Below are 17011 nucleotides of genomic sequence, written 5' to 3'. Positions count from 1 at the left end.
GAAGCTGCGCTGAACTTGAAACCACATGGAAATCCTTTTGGGTGGGGTACTGAAGGACTGCTCCTCCCAGAGCCCATGTTTGGGTTGGGGAGATCTCTGGTAAGAGTATTACCGTGAGTGTATGTTCTTATATTGGTTTTAATATGTTTTCTCAGTAATGCTTTTATCTGAAAAATAAAATAGGCTGCTTAGAAAGACCTGTGCTGTAACTTATAACTGTGGGCAGTAAGCCTGTTAACCATGACTGAAGAGAAAGCAAGCAGATGTGCTTGGGCCACCTGTCTTGGCTCCCAATAATACAGTGAAAGGAAGGTACTGTGCATTCTGGAAATATCCCAATCAGACGGGAGAAAGACTGTCTTCATCCAAGAAAAGCAAACACCTGGGGAAATGGAAGCCTCAGAACAGGTGCTCTTGCTGGACCACTGAAAGTAAATACAGGTGGAGCTGCACTGAACTGGGACTGGACCTCTGATGTTATCAAGTTCTTCTGAGAGGGGTTCCTGAATAGGGAAGGGTTGGGAGACTGGGAGAAGGTATAGTTTTGAATTGAATTGCATACCCTTTTTCCATTACTTCCAGGGTCAACTTGTCTGACATTATGGACTTCTATTTGTTCACAAGCCAGATAGTCTATCCCCAAATAAGGGATGGAGAGGACTGATGTAGAATTGATTCAGAGCTCTCTATCCTCATGTCAAATCTGTGACCTGGGAACTGAGCAGAAGTTGAGGCTGCATGTTACTTCCCTTTAATTTGTGGTTGAAAAGACTTCCTTTTCTGCTGTGTTTGAAAAGAAACCAGCTGCTGCTGGTGAAATTCCCATCTTTGAGAGAGATACTATGAAGAGGACAATGATGGATAAAATTGTCTGTTGTATCAAAATGTAGGACAAGAGGCCCCTCGCTGTTGGAAAAACATCCAAAGAACAAGCAGCTGATCTTGTATCTTTCATGTTTTCCACTGTCTTGTCAGTATTAATACTGAATTATCCATCACCTTCAAAAGGGAGCTTCTCCACCTTGCATTTTGTTTCAGGAGGGAGAGTAGAGGATCTCAGCCATGCATGACTTCTTAATGTGACTGCAGATGCTTCTGCCTTAGCCAAGGAATCCAAAGCATGAAAAGATGCTCTGAGGGCACATTTTGATACATTTTGACAGTTATTATAGCATTAACCAGTTTGTACTGGTCTTCGTGAAGTATTTTACTGAAAGGAGAAATCTTTTCCCATAAATGGAATTAATATGCATGGTAATTTGCCATTGTGGTTCCAAGCGACATAGAACAGAACACCTTTCTTCCTATCGCATCCAAATTCTTGCCTTCTTTACTATATAGAGTAGAAAGTGCTTGTCCCCCTCTGGTACTATTCACTTGAGGCTGCTACAACCAGAGAATGCACATTGGGGTGTGAGTGAAAGGAAAACCCTTCATATGGTAAATGAGACAATTTGTCTGCCTTTTTAGAAATTGGTTGACAGGATGCCAGGGTAGACCAAAACATTTTGGTAGGTCTACTGCATCTAGGAAAGGGAGAGAGACTTTATTCTTCAATGGGGCACCAAGAATGTTGAAAAGGGGGTGAGATGTTTCCTCCAGTGCCACAGATGGAAGTTTTAAAGTTATGGCCATCCTTTTTACAAGTTCATGAAATCGCAGTGCATCCTCAGAAGGAGAGGAAGCAAATTTTATTCCAACATTCTCATCAGGGGATGAATCTCTGTTTCCAAATCTGTCTCTAATTGTTGGTATTCCACCTGAAGCACTAGTTCTTTCTTCTGCAAAACTGTAAGGTACAAAGGTGCTCTCTGAAAATAGAAGTCGTAATTGGATCCGTGAATCTCAAATCTGATGGACAAGTCTTTTATTGTTCTTCAGTCAAAGTGGGATTCTTGTGCCAATAATGCTAAGTATATAGCACTGGATGGCGGCCAATAGGACCGGACAACTGAGAGTGGCCAATCGTGCCAGTATCTTGCCACATTCTAGTAGTGATTCATAACCCAGAGGCAAGGAGGTCTGAAAACTCCACATCTAAGAGTACACCCTGTCCTGTAAGGCTGAAATCTAGCATGGACCACCAGTGGCTTAGTTCAATCCTGTTCCTGTTTTGACTGAGGATCCAACCTTGGAACTGATGCAGATACAACTGGCGAGACCAAATGAACTGGGAAGTGCAGCATAACAAATGGTAGGATAATTTTATTTAGCGAGTCCAAAGGTGTTTTAGGAGAAGATAGAGAAGACTGGAGAAAAATGAGAAAGTTCATCCACCCATCCACTTTGCTTTTCAGGTGTGGAGATCCGAATAGCAACATCTGAGAGTGCTTTTCTCTTCCCTTCTTTAGATGGTCTGTCCCATGGATCCGGTACAGGATCTGGCTGTGGATTTGTGTAGAGTATTTCAGATATCACAGTAACATTGGTAGCTATATGTGACTGTGATAAAAGAACCATCTATTCTGGAAGGATCTTGAGTACCATTTTGGATCTGATGAACTCACGGGATTTGGCAGTTGTGGTCTATGCCAAGTGTCAAGCTGTCCTATAGTGGCTCAAGATTGTGAATACCAACCTCAGACAGTTAAGATGCAGGGTACAAACCCCAAACTGGCTGTGAATTCTATACTTAGATTTCACCAACAAATATCAAGTGTGAACTCCTCAGGCACTATAACAGCCTAACCATGGAGTCAAAGAGAGTCCCCTTAGCTACTTCTCTATCTTGTCACCCAGGTAAGCCTGCCTTTGTGATAGATGGTCCCTTACACCAAAAATCACAACAACATTCAGGTTGTTTCCAATCCCAAAGGACCAGTCACTTATCCCAGGTCAATCGCACTTCAGATCTTACACCAAAGACAATGTTTATAGCCAATCCTATAACAAACTATCTAAAGATTTAACAACTAAGAAAAAGAAATGAGAGTTATTTACAAGGCTAAAGCAGATAAAAATACACACAAATGAGTTACAGTCTTAAGTTTCAAAAGGTAACAGAAGCTTCTATAATAAGCAAGCTCTATATGTCCTTCAGTGTTAAACCAGGCCAAGCACTGCTGATCTTTTGGTTATGCTTAGTAATCCTTGCTCCTCAGAGTCCAAGCAGCATAAAGATATAGTTTTTTCTTGTTAAGGATTTTTATTCTCCTGTCCCCCAAGTTCAAGCTGATGGGATGTGTTCATGCTCACATCTCATCTTCACTGGATGGGAGGAATGCAATTACCAAAGCCTTTGTTCTTTGATGTTTCACAATGATTCATTTGGTTTCAATGGACCTTCTTGGTGGGCATTCTGTAGGAAGCCAGCATTTTACATTAATTAATGTTTCTTTCCTGTTTGATGATTTACACAATTACAGAGGATTACAATGCAAACCCTGAATATAACTTTATAGTATGGGGTACAGATGTTATAAGTGAGATTAATACATGCAGCATCCTGCAAGAGTCTATACACATTTTATAAACTTAACATCTATTTTAACAATGCTAACACACAGGTGAGCCAGACTAATTCAGGTATGTATTTGTCAGCGTTCAGCAGAGGAATAGGCATGAGCTGGTACCAGGTCTCCCAGCATCACACCAAGATTTTCCCTGATGGACAGCCTTACTTTTCAGTTTTGGAATGGACATAGTCAGATCTGAGTGTGCTGGATCTGATTAGTCTTTTGTGTGGGACTTGACCCTGCTCAAAGGGGCCCTTTTGTCTTTTGCCATTTTTTCAGAACCACCATGAAAGGATCCAACAGCTTCTCTTGTGCCTCAGAGCTTACTGTTAAGCTCTTGACTGGCATCACAAGACATCTCAGAAACCTTTTTTCTAAGATCTGAAGGATACCAAATCCATACATTTGTTTTGTAAACTTTCATGTGTTTCAGAACAACCCAGTTATTGCCAAAATTTTGCCATGAAGTGTGTTTCTGATACTGAACATTTCAGAAGAAAGTAGTGATCTTTAGTCATTTAGAACTTTATAGTTTCAATGAAGCTGTATGCAGTCTTTTTCCCTCTCAGCCCTAGGTCCACGGTTGGGAAGGAGGGCAATTGGAGCAGGAAGATAGGGGGACAATGGACAGCAAACTAATATAGATTAATGCACGTACCTAGTCCTGACTTGCCAGTGTTAACAAGGAGTGAGACTTTCAGTTATTGGCACATCTTCAGGGGCTGCTGGTTCCTGTATTTGAGGACCCAGATCCTCTGGGAGGACCCTAGGACCTATTAATAAGTTTTCCCAAGCCCAACAGGGTTTTAACACATTTCATAGAATCATAAACTTTAAGGTCAGAAGGGACCATTATGATCATCTAGTCTGACCTCCTGCACAACACAGGCCAGAGAATCTCACCCAGCCACTCCTATAACAAACCCCTAACCTATGTCTGAGCTACTGAAGTCCTCAAATTGTGGTTTAAAGACTTCAAGGTGCAGAGAATCCTCCAGCAAGTGACCCGTGCCCCACGCTGCAGAGGAAGGCAAAAAACCCCCAGGGCCTCTGCCAATCTGCCCTGGAGGAAAATTCCTTCCCAACCCCAAATATGGCGATCAGCTAAACCTGAGCATGTGGGCAGACTCATGAGCCAGACACCCAGGAAAGAATTCTCTGTAGTAACTCAGATCCCACCCCATCTAACATCCCATCACAGGCCATTGGGCATATCTATCACTAATAGTTGAAGATCAGTTAATTGCCAAAATTAGGCTATCCCATCATATCATCCCTTCCATAAACTTATCAAGCTTAGTCTTCAAGCCAGATATGTCTTTTGCCCCCCACTGCTTCCCTTGGAAGGCTGTTCCAGAACTTCACTCCTCTGATGGTTAGAAACCTTCATCTAATTTCAAGTCTAAACTTCCTGATGGCCAGTTTATATCCATTTGTTCTTGTGTCCACATTGGTACTGAGCTTAAATAATTCTTCTCCCTCTGTGGTATTTATCCCTCTGATATATTTATAGAGAGCAATCATATCTCCTCTCAGCCTTCTTTTGGTTAGGCTAAACAAGCCAAGCTCTTTGAATCTCCTTTCATAAGACAAGTTTTCCATTCCTCGGATCATCCTAGTCGCCCTTCTCTGTACCTGTTCCAGTTTGAATTCATCTTTCTTAAACATGGGAGGCCAGAACTGCACACAGTATTCCAGGTGAGGTCTCACCAGTGCCTTGTATAACGGTACTAACACCTCCTTATCTCTACTGGAAATACCTCGCCTGATGCATCCCAAGACTGCATTAGCTTTTGTCACGGCCATATCACATTGGTGGCGCATAGTCATCCTGTGATCAACCAATACTCCGAGGTCCTTCTCCTCCTCTGTTACTTCCAACTGATGTGTCCCCAGTTTATAACAAAAATTCTTGTTATTAATCCCTAAATGCATGACCTTGCACTTTTCACTATTAAATTTCATCCTATTACTATTACTCCAGTTTACGCGGTCATCCAGATCTTTCTGTATGATATCCCGGTCCTTCTCTATATTGGCAATACCTCCCAGCTTTGTGTCATCCGCAAACTTTATTCACACATTCCCGCTTTTTGTGCCAAGGTCAGAAATAAAAAGATTAAATAAGATTGGTCCCAAAACCGATCCCTGAGAAACTCCACTAGTAACCTCCTTCCAGCCTGACAGTTCACCTTTCAATGTGACCCATTGAAGTCTCCCCTTTAACCAGTTCCTTATCCACCTTTCAGTTTTCACATTGATCCCCATCTTTTCCAATTTAACTAATAATTCCCCATGTGGAAACATATCAAATGCCTTACTGAAATCGAGGTAAATTAGATCCACTGCATTTCCTTTGTCTAAAATATCTGTTACGTTCTCAAAGAAGGAGATCAGGTTGGTTTGACACGATCTACCTTTTGTAAAACCATGCTGTATTTTGTCCCAATTACCATTGACCTCAATGTCCTTAACTACTTCCTCCTTCAAAATTTTTTCCAAGACCTTGCATACTACAGAGGTCAAATTAACAGGCCTGTAGTTACCCGAATCACCCTTTTCCCCCCTTTCTTAAAAATAGGAACTATGTTAGCAATTCTCCAGTCATACAGTACAACCCCTGAGTTTACAGATTCATTAAAATTTTTTGCTAATGGGCTTGCAATTTCATGTGCCAGTTCCTTTAATATTCTTGGATGAAGATTATCTGGGCCCCCCCCCCCCCAATTTAGTCCCATTAAGCTGTTCAAGTTTGGCTTCTACCTCGGATGTGGTAATATCTACCTCCAGATCCTCCTTCCCATTTGTCACCCTACCATTATCCCTAAGCTCCTCATTAAAGACCGAGGCAAAGTATTTGTTTAGATATTGGACCATGCCTAGATTACTCTTAACCTCCACTCCATCCTCAGTGTTTAGCAGTCCCACTTCTTCTTTCTTTGTTTTCTTCTTATTTAGACGGCTATAGAACCTTTTACTATTGGTTTTAATACATGGAAGATCTCATGTTTCTTCTTTTTGTCCAGAGAATTTCATAATAGACCTCTCTGACTCATTGGACAATATAGGTTAATACACATAACTAGAGTGGAGTTAATTCATTTGTTTTTAAAAATTGAATGAAGAATAATCAGGGACAGGGGTATTTTGGCATAGTTTCTGTATTAAAAAAGGATGACAAGATTTACAAATAATGTAAAATAAATAGAAGAGACTAAGGCCATTGTTTAAAGGCAAGGTTTTGAAAATATTTATATAAAATAGAAAAAGCTTGAGTTTGAACGAAGTTCGGAATATTAAAAAAGACAAAGGTATCTGTGACAGGTGGGGCTGCTCCATAGTGCCCCCGGTGGAACCAAGTGTGGTTCTGCGGGTGCTCCCTGAGTCCACAAGTTTTGACTGCCTGCTTGGAGAAGGGCAGCTTGTGCCCTACGCTTAGCAACAGTCTCTAAACAGTTAAACACAAATAAACTCAAAATTTGGCTGTCTGTGCCTTTTAATAAACAAACAACAACAAAGCAAGCACTTATTTGCAGCACTTGAAGGCAAGGCCCTGACCTGGCATTGGGCTTGTGGGTTAGCACTGAGGAGCACAGTCTTTGCCCAGTCTCGCCCAGCTCTGCCCCAAGAAGAATCAGGGAAGCATTCTTAACTGGCCTGCTGGCTCCTGATTGGTCAGTTCTCCTCCTTGCCCTTCTAGGACTCTGGACAACTAAGTCTTGTTGGTAGCCCAGCCTGACTGTATGTGCGGATGTGTGTGCACGGATGTGTGTGGGGAGGGAGGTGTCAGGATGCCAACACCTCTAGTAGGGGTTAGAGAAGGCCTGATAGATCCCAAGGGCCCCAATCTCCTCCTTCTAGAATATCCACACCATCCCAGGAAAAGAAACCTGCATTCTAGCGCTATGAACCTTGGTATCGCATGCAAAAGGCATATGGTTGCAGTGCCAAATAACATTGAGTAATGCGAGGACTAGTGTCCTTCATCACCTGCAACCATTTATGGGATGGATTCTCCATTATTAGGTTAAAGGGAGACCCTAAAATATAATAATGTAATTCCCCAACAACCTATTTGATGGTCAGGCATTCTTGCTTGATGATGAAGAATCTAGTCTCTAGTGGCTGCAGCTTCTGAATAGTATAAGATCCTCCACAATCTGAAAGTTTTGTGACACTGCTCCCAAACGTACTGCAGAAGCATCAGTTTGCAGTAAGAACTGGAATGAAAAGAAGTCCAGACGCTGAAGTACAGGCTGCTGACACAGGGTACTCTTTATCTTGATAATGGCTTCATCACAGTCAGTTGTCCACTGCTCTGGGTGCAGTGGCCTTTGTGAGGTCTGTCAATGGTGCTGCAAGGTTTGCGAAGTGGGGCATGAACCTAATGTAGTAGTTGGCCCACTCCCAGAAAAGCACCCCCCGCCATAGCACTATGTCCATCCTACCCTACTTCAATGGTGTGCTTATGAGAGAAAGGAGATCAAGGGAGCCCCAAGGTGTCCTTTAGGTGCTACCTGTTGGCACTGAGGGAAAGCGTCACAAAAATTCACTACTTCTTTGTGGACCCCTGGCTGATAAAATCTCCAGGGTTTTTTCTCTGCCCAGGTGAGCAATGAAGGGACTCATGTGCCAGCTGTAGAATTTTTTTCTGAACGTTTCAAAGCACCAGGATCTAGTGGCATACCTCACCTGGGCTGGAGTTCATCTCCACTCAATAGAGTAAGTCATTTTGCCACTTGAAATAAGGACATTGGGCGGTTTAAACCTCCTGAGAGATAGTTCCAGTAACCGCCACAATCTAGGTGTATGCCTCTCCAAGGGTGGCATCTCCTTGTTCTTCTCAGATCAAATCAAAGGAACTGGCTAACAGCATTGGGTTGATGTTGGGAAGAGAGTTATTCCGAGGCTGTTCTGCTGAGTTGCCAAGGCTGTTTGCAATCAAGCAAGTTGTCGCTGTTTCTGAGTCTTCTTGAATTGCAAGAAGCCATTACAGAGTTGGAGCCCACAATCAGGAAGATGTCAGACAGGTGGTCAGATCTGATGTCTGAGCTCTCTGAGTGGTGCGGTAATAGTGAAGAGAAGCATTGCCAGTCCCTCCTGATTATTACTTCCCATGGCAAACTGGCTGTTATACCAACCTGAAGCATTCTGGTTGGTCCCATATGTTCAAAGGTCGCCAGGTTATTGGGTAGGTATGAGTATCCCCATGGACCCAGGTCATATACACTGGATCTTCCTCCTGTTGTTCTCCAGAATCCAGTAAGGTCTCCCAGACTAGGGTTCAGAAGCACCTTGAGTTTATTAGCTCTGATACTGTTGAGCCCCATAGAACTACTGGATTTACAAATCCTTAGCAACAGTTCTCATCTGTTCTTCCTGAGAGGCCCTAGCACTCCATGAAACCACACTCTATGAAATTGCATGAGTGACTGATGTACCCCAGCTTTCCACAGTGGAAACAGATGATCATTTGTTTAGGGAAAGCTCCCTGACCGGCTCCCAGGTGTGACTTCATGTACTTCCTCTCTGATGCTCTTTTGGTGGTGTTGTGCAGTGCCTTCTGGGGTCCATGAGGAGGGTACCCCTCGTTCTGAGACTTTTCCAGGAACCCTCGGCCCTTTCCTGGTAGTTCAGGTTGATTCCTCGGGAGGTTGGGGCCAGGCTTCTCCAGGCCCAGGTGGCTCACACTGGTCGGGTCAACCAAACAGCATAAAGTCCTTTGTGAATAGGATGGCACCTTCAATGGTGCTGGAGTTATGTCTGCATATGGTAGGTTTGAATGGTGGCTTGCAAAACCTCTAGATACTGTCTGCACACTGCAGACTCTACAATCTCAACTGGAGAGCAGGAAACCAGCTGAAGCAAGTAGGTGGCCCAATCCTTTAGTTGCTGGGCATTGGAACAGGGTTGTATCCCAAAGGAGAAAGTTTCTATCTGGAACCAGTGCTGGTAAGTCTCCAGTGATACTCCTGGTCAGTCAAAGATGGTGGCTTTCAGGGTATCATAGTCCTTTGTGGCTTCATCATTTAAGGCCCAGTAACCTGTCTGAGCTTCCCCAGACAGAAAAGGAGCTAGTCATGCAGCTTAGGTAGTCTTTTCCCACTCAACAGCGTAACATGTATTTCAAGATCATCATCAGGTCCCAGTTTGGTAAGGTCTATTCCTGACCCCAACAGTGTCCCTCTGGAATGGGAGAGGCTGGTGATCCACCCGTTTATTGCCTCCTGGAACTGTCATTGCCGCTATGGCTGCTGCCTCTACAGTAGCTTGAGGAGCACAGCTTGCTGCTTCTGGGTGGCCTCGTTGGCCGCCAGTTGCGCGTCCAGGAAAAGCCTCTGCTGCAGAGCCGGGAGTTATACAGTCTCCTCCATGGTTCTCATTTACAGAAAGGAGGAGTGGATCCTATTGCTAATACCAAGTTGGGATAGGTGGGGCTGCTCCATAGTGCCTCTTGTGGGGCCAAGTGTGGTACTGCAGGTGTTCCCTGCTTTAGACCACAAGTACTGGCAGCCTGCTTGGAGCAGGGTGACCATGTCACAAGCTCAGCAACCGTCCCTAAAGAGTTAAATAAAAATAAACTCAGATGTTGGCTGTCAAAACCTTTAAATAAACAAACAACACACTTAGTTGCAGCGCTTGAAGACAAGGCCCTGGGGTTCTGGGCTAGCACTGAGGAGCTCCAATTCTGTCACAGTCCTTATCCGGCCTGCTGGCTCCCAATTGGTCAGTTTCTCCTTTTGGCCTTTTTAGGCCTCTGGAGGACTAAGTCTTGTTGGTAGCCTAACTGGGCAGGTGGGTTTTAGGGTGCCAACACCTCCAGCAGAGTGCAGAAAAGGCCTGATATTATGCTTATGATATTTAACAGCAAGATAGACAGACAGGCTAGAATTAATGAGAATAATAAAAAATGAAAAAAGGGTTATATAGAACTGTAAAGATGAATGCTAATTATAAACATACTACATCAAGATTCTGGTTGAATATAAAAATATACAGGAAAAAGGCAAGCAGTAACATAATTTTAGCAACAAAAACAATAGTGAAGGACTAAATACAGAAAAATAAGATCAAGCTAATAGTATGTAGCCCATTGTTCAGTACGTGTGATATGTTGCTTCTGTGTTTGATTCTCAGAGGATAAGAGTCTGCTACAGCTCACAGCTTGCGGACTTAGGCCCCCATCCTGCAAACACTCACTAACTTAACTTTACTTAAATGAGTAATTCAATTAAAGTAAATGATCTTACACTTCTAAAATACAAATTATAAAGCAGTTTTACCAAATTGCATAGAAAATTTAATTTTCAAAACTACACTATGCATCATTAAACAGATGTAAAACAAGTCGTTATTTCTGGAAACTCCAATTCATTCTTGTTTCTCTCCTTTCTCTGATAACAAATGTGATTATCCACTATGGTTCTCCCTCTCACTATGTACACTGGCTTTTTTGTGGTTTTCTAGGACAATCTGATTGGTGTGTGAGCTTCCCAAGAGAACACAGACAGACACACAGGCACAGATATAAACACCGCCCATCCAGGATGCTCTCACAGAAAAATCTTCTGTACAGAGAACCCATTTAACTACCCTTTAACATGCAAACCAGTACTGGGGTTGTTGTCTCCCCTTGAAATCTATCTTAATATGAATATTTCTAAAAATCAGGGCTATTCATTACACGAGTCTCTTTTCTTGACAGGGCTCTCAGGATCAAATGGCATGTTTCTTGGGAGCTTAATGGACAGATTTTTGGTCATGTTTCATCTACATGCGCTCTGAAGAAAGAGTTGGATTTAACAACTGAGACTATTATAATGATAATCCATTTGTCAAAAAAGGCACAATCACTTAACCTCTGCTTGCCATCATATGGTGTAGCTAAAACATTGCCTCCTGGTCTGTTATTCCAATATTTCAGCAGAATTTTAAGCACCAGTTTCTATCTTTATTACAGAGGGAGCTAACTGAGATGCAGTAGCTTGTCAAAATTGTGCTTTAAAAAATGTCACTGAATTAACTACCAAATCTAAAAGCTTCTCCAGTTTCAAACATGGGACCTCACCCTAAAAGGTACTGACTGATTCTTGTAAAGTGCTGAGGGAAGTTTTGAAAGTGCTCAGAACCTTACAGGATCAGGCCCAGTCTAGATTAACCACCTGCATCCTGATTTGATCCACTTTTGCATCAATCATGCTGACGGCATATTGATGTTGATTTTTTTTTTAAAATGCCGGAACTCCATATATTTGCTTAGAGAGCTGGATTTATTGGGTCAGGTCTATCTCGAAGACAGCTGGGAGTGCTGGTAGCGTAGGGCCTGAGGAGGGAGTCTACATAGCCAGACAATCCTGCTGTCAGGGTGCCAATGCCTGAGATGATGGGGCATCCAGGATTTCCAGGTTTATGGATCTTGGGTAGCAGATATAGCAAGATAGATATAGAGATAGCAGCACTCCCAGCTATCTTCGAGACACCACTGACTTCCTGAGGAATCCACAATCCATCGGAGATCTTCCTGAAAACACCATCCTGGCCACTATGGATGTAGAAGCCCTCTACACCAACATTCCACACAAAGATGGACTACAAGCCGTCAGGAACAGTATCCCCGATAATGTCACGGCTAACCTGGTGGCTGAACTTTGTGACTTTGTCCTCACCCATAACTATTTCACATTTGGGGACAATGTATACCTTCAAATCAGCGGCACTGCTATGGGTACCCGCATGGCCCCACAGTATGCCAACATTTTTAGGGCTGACTTAGAACAACGCTTCCTCAGCTCTCGTCCCCTAATGCCCCTACTCTACTTGCGCTATATTGATGACATCTTCATCATCTGGACCCATGGAAAAGAAGCCCTTGAGGAATTCCACCATGATTTCAACAATTTCCATCCCACCATCAACCTCAGCCTGGACCAGTCCACACAAGAGATCCACTTCCTAGACACTATGGTGCTAATAAGCGATGGTCACATAAACACCACCCTATACCGGAAACCTACTGACCACTATTCCTACCTACATGCCTCCACCTTTCACCCAGATCACACCACACGATCCATTGTCTACAGCCAAGCTCTATGATACAAGCGCATTTGCTCCAACCCCTCAGACAGAGACAAACACCTACAAGATCTCTATCAAGCATTCTTACAACTACAATACCCAGCTGCTGAAGTGAAGAAACAGATTGATAGAGCCAGAAGAGTACCCAGAAGTCACCTACTACAGGACAGGCCCAACAAAGAAAATAACAGAACGCCACTAGCCATCACCTTCAGCCCCCAACTAAAACCTCTCCAACGCATCATCAAGAATCTACAACCTATCCTGAAGGATGACCCATCATTCTCACAGATCTTGGGAGACAGGCCAGTCCTTGCTTACAGACAGCCCCCCAGCCTGAAGCAAATACTCACCAGCAACCACATACCACATAACAAAAACACAAACCCAGGAACCTATCCTTGCAACAAAGCCCGTTGCCAACTGTGTCCACATATCTATTCAGGGGACACCATCATAGGGCCTAATAACATCAGCCACACTATCAGAGGCTCGTTCACCTGCACATCTACCAATGTGATACATGCCATCATGTGCCAGCAATGCCCCTCTGCCATGTACACTGGTCAAACTGGACAGTCTCTACGTAAAAGAATAAATGCACAAATCAGATGTCAAGAATTATAACATTCATAAACCAGTCGGAGAACACTTCAATCTCTCTGGTCACTCGATTACAGACCTAAAAGTCGCAATATTACAACAAAAAGACTTCAAAAACAGACTCCAACAAGAGACTGCTGAATTGGAATTAATTTGCAAACTGGCTACAATTAACTTAGGCTTGAATAGAGACTGGGAGTGGATGGGTCATTACACAAAGTAAAACTATTTCCCCATGTTTATGCCCCCCTCCCCCGCCCGCCCCAAACTGTTCCTCAGACGTTCTTGTCAACTGCTGGAAATGGCCCACCTTGATTATCACTACAAAAGGCTTTCTCCCCCACCCCCCTGCTCTCCTGCTGGTATTAGCTCATCTTAAGTGATCACTCTCCTTACAGTGTGTATGATAACATCCATTGTTTCATGTTCTCTGTGTATATAAATCTTCCCACTGTATTTTCCACTGAATGCATCTGATGAAGTGAACTGTAGCTCACGAAAGCTTATGCTCAAATAAATCTGCTAGTCTCTAAGGTTCCACAAGTACTCCTTTTCTTTTTGCGAATACAGACTAACACGGCTGCTACTCTGAAACTGTTAAAAGAGGTATTCTTGACCTTTTCCGTTTATGGGGCTTATATTGCACTCTGTGTGCTCTGAAGCCGAGCAGCTGGTGTACCTCTTGCAGGGACAATCCACATACCAGCTGTTCGGGGGTGTGAGCAAGAGGGGATTGAAAGGGAAACAAGGATGTGTGAAGGGCAAGGAGGCGGATGAAGGGAGATGCAGGGGGCCGGATGGGATGGGGGTAGGGGCAGTGGGTGCACGGCATGGTGGATAGGGCAATGCAGGGGAATCAGGGGGCAGAGGGAGAAATGAAGGGGGAAGGAGAGGAGGGATGGGGCAAGTGAGGAGGGGGCAGGGCAGGAGTTGAGTGTGGGCGGGACCATGAGCAGAAGAGGTGGACGGGAAGCTAGCCTCCCCTAGGGGAATCGTCACTTACCGCCCATATCTATAAGGTGTCACACACCCCTACAGCATCGTCTAAGTGATATAAAAATATACACATTTCTTATGACAATTTACAACAGAATACTTATTCTGTTGTAACAGATGCTACAGAATACTTTGCGCCACCCTGGGGTTTTGAGTAAATTCCTAAGAAAAAAGTCAGTGCACACTTTAAGGTGTATTGCTCTCTCTCGCGCTCTCTCTCTCTCACACACACACATTCTCTCTCTCTCTCTCTCTCTCTCTCTCTCTCACAAAACCCTGCTTGGGTGCAGTTTGGCAACTGCAATATGAAAAGATAATCCCTTGAGAGATCACTATACTTCAAAATAATCAAATATCTTCACTAGCTCCTCAGTCTTATGGATTTCAAGGACCTCAGCTGTTTGTCTGGACTCACCCTCTTATGTAGACGTTCTGCTTCCTCCTGATATGCAGCAAGCTGTTGTTTCCATTGTTTTACATTGGCAGTGGACTCCAGCAGAGCTGCTGTGAGCTTGGCATTGTTACCCTTAAGTGTGGCCAGTTCAGCCTCCCAGTGCTTGCTGATTGTCGAACTACAAACATAGAATAAGAACAATCATAATAATGCAAATCACCATAGCCTCATTTTTTTTTTCTTTTTGGCTCTTCATTGCCAAAGTGCTGTCTTTCAGAAAACATTCAAAATACAGAAAATCAAGGACTAATTAAAAAAATCTCACTCCATTGAAAGCTTAAATGAGAAAGGTACCCATGCTGGTTTAGTTGCTCAAATAGTTCAAATTCTCAAAACACTTAAAATAGATTTCACCATGGAAAAGTATAATTACAAAAACCTTCAAAGTCCAATTTATCCTCCCACAAATAGATGCTGAAGCCCAGGACTGCTTTCTAAAAGTAACTGCATGTGATTTAAAAAACATTCAACATAATTCCTAATGATTTAAATATATATATGCTTTCTATGTAACTGATCGTTTTTTAGCTTTAAATTTTTGAAATATATTTCAACATATTGATTGCAGAGAATGAGTACAGTGGTTTGGAGCTACAGTGTAGTCAGCCTAATTACAATATCTCTAGTACAGGAGTAAATCAAACCTGAAGAATACACTCAGGCATACATTCAAACATCCTGAATGTATTGGGAAGCTTCTCCTCCTAGGAAGTCCATCCTGGACCACCTCGAGAATAACTTTATGGGGAATTAATATGTTTCCATAAATATGCATCCCTATTTCTAATGCTGCAATTCTGCTTTCCTGTCATCTGTAGATAATAAAAAATTAGGTACACTTCTCATGTACGTAACACTGTTCTCAACAGTATGAAAATCATGCATGTTTCTGTAACCTTTCCTTTAGGTGTTAAATAGGATAAAAGATGAGGCCTCAGTTCACATAGTAAAATGTCTCAGTGATTACTTCTCAGATTTCATTACAAGATAAAAAAATCTTGTGTGGAGTCTGATTACCAAATCTAAAGAACCATAAAATTAATTACTATGACGTTAGCTACTTTTAAAGAATTTTTTTTCCTGCACCAAGGAATTATGCAGATGAATACTACCTGGAATAAGGACAAGATAAAAATAAAGGTCCCTCTTAATCTTATTACCCCAGATGGAGATTAAGGCTATCCTTCACTAAGGGTAAATCTCTCCTGGGATGCAGCTGCCCTCCCTGCACCCACACAAGTGAATCAAGACTGAAAAGTTTATCCCACATTGGCTTCCCTGATCTACATTTATGGAGGTTAAATGTCCAAATGTCTACACAGGATTTTAAAACTTCAATACCACAGTTGTCTAAAACTAGAGTCCTTTTGACTTCCGTGTATCCATATAAAAATGATTGATTTTTACCCAAATTATAAAAAGACCATTAGACATACCAGTATTTTCTAGCTTTGCTTTTCACAAATGCTCTTCTATTCTAACCAACTAGTTACAGTACTGTGTTTTAACATGACAATATAAAATAATGTAATAGTGACATTAATGATCAAACAGAAAGGAATATTTTAGATATTTCTCTTTGGGCTTCACTGTTAATGCCTGTAGCAAAAAAACAGCCCAGTTAATGGCTTAAATGGAAAGAATCAATTGTCTCAGTCCATTCCAATGGACAAATTTTCACATCACAAAAACTATCACCATAACAATTACACTTTTGACAGCAGCATCAGCAAAACAGACCAAGAACTGAATAGGCAGAGATCTTTTATCACTCTATCTCAGCCCTGGTCTACATTACAGAGTTAAGTCGAGATAAAATAGCTTATGTTGACCTAATTCTGTAACTGTCTACACGAAAATGCTGCTCCCACCGATGTAACTCACCCACTGCACTGACTTAGGCCTGGTCTATGATACAGTGTCCGATCGATGCAAGGCAGCTTATGTCGACCTAACTCGTAAGCGGCTACACTAAAACGTCGCTCCCACTGATGTAACATGCCCACTACACCGACCTAATAACTCCAAGTCTGTGAGAGGCGTAGCACTTAGGTTGACATAGTTAGGTCGATGCAGTGTCAGTGTAAACACTGCATTACTTACATTGACTTTAGTGGCCTCCAGGAGGTTTCCTACAATGCCCAAAATTCAGTCACCATTTTGAACTCCACAGCCCGGTGACCAGGTAGACAGCCCTCCCCTTTAAAGCCCTGCGAATTTTTGGAATTCCATTTCCTATTTGTTTGGCGTGGAGAGTTCACCTAGCAACTGCCCCGCTGACCATGCTGACTGCACACTGCTGACACACTTCTGCGTGGAGTACACAGGAGGTGGTGGATCTCCTGGGTCTGTGGGGAGAAGAGGGATCTGCAGCAGTGCCACATGAAAGCCAAGGAGCTGAGGCAGGTGTACCAGAAGGCAATGG

At 42.9% G+C, this 17011-nt stretch overlaps 1 protein-coding gene across 1 annotated transcript in view; it reads right to left on the bottom strand.

Moving 5' to 3' along the window:
* The window catches only part of HOMER1 (homer scaffold protein 1), a 152851-nt gene that overhangs the window by 23136 nt on the left and 112704 nt on the right, over nucleotides 1-17011 (bottom strand). Inside the window, exon 6 of the mRNA XM_074952670.1 lies at nucleotides 14548-14704. Coding sequence (XP_074808771.1) covers nucleotides 14548-14704 — 157 coding nt within the window. The remainder of the gene's footprint in view (nucleotides 1-14547; nucleotides 14705-17011) is intronic.

The sequence above is a fragment of the Natator depressus genome, chromosome 5 (assembly GCF_965152275.1).
Source record: "Natator depressus isolate rNatDep1 chromosome 5, rNatDep2.hap1, whole genome shotgun sequence".
NCBI lineage: Eukaryota > Metazoa > Chordata > Testudines > Cheloniidae > Natator > Natator depressus.
This window is presented reverse-complemented; position numbering and strand designations above follow the sequence as displayed.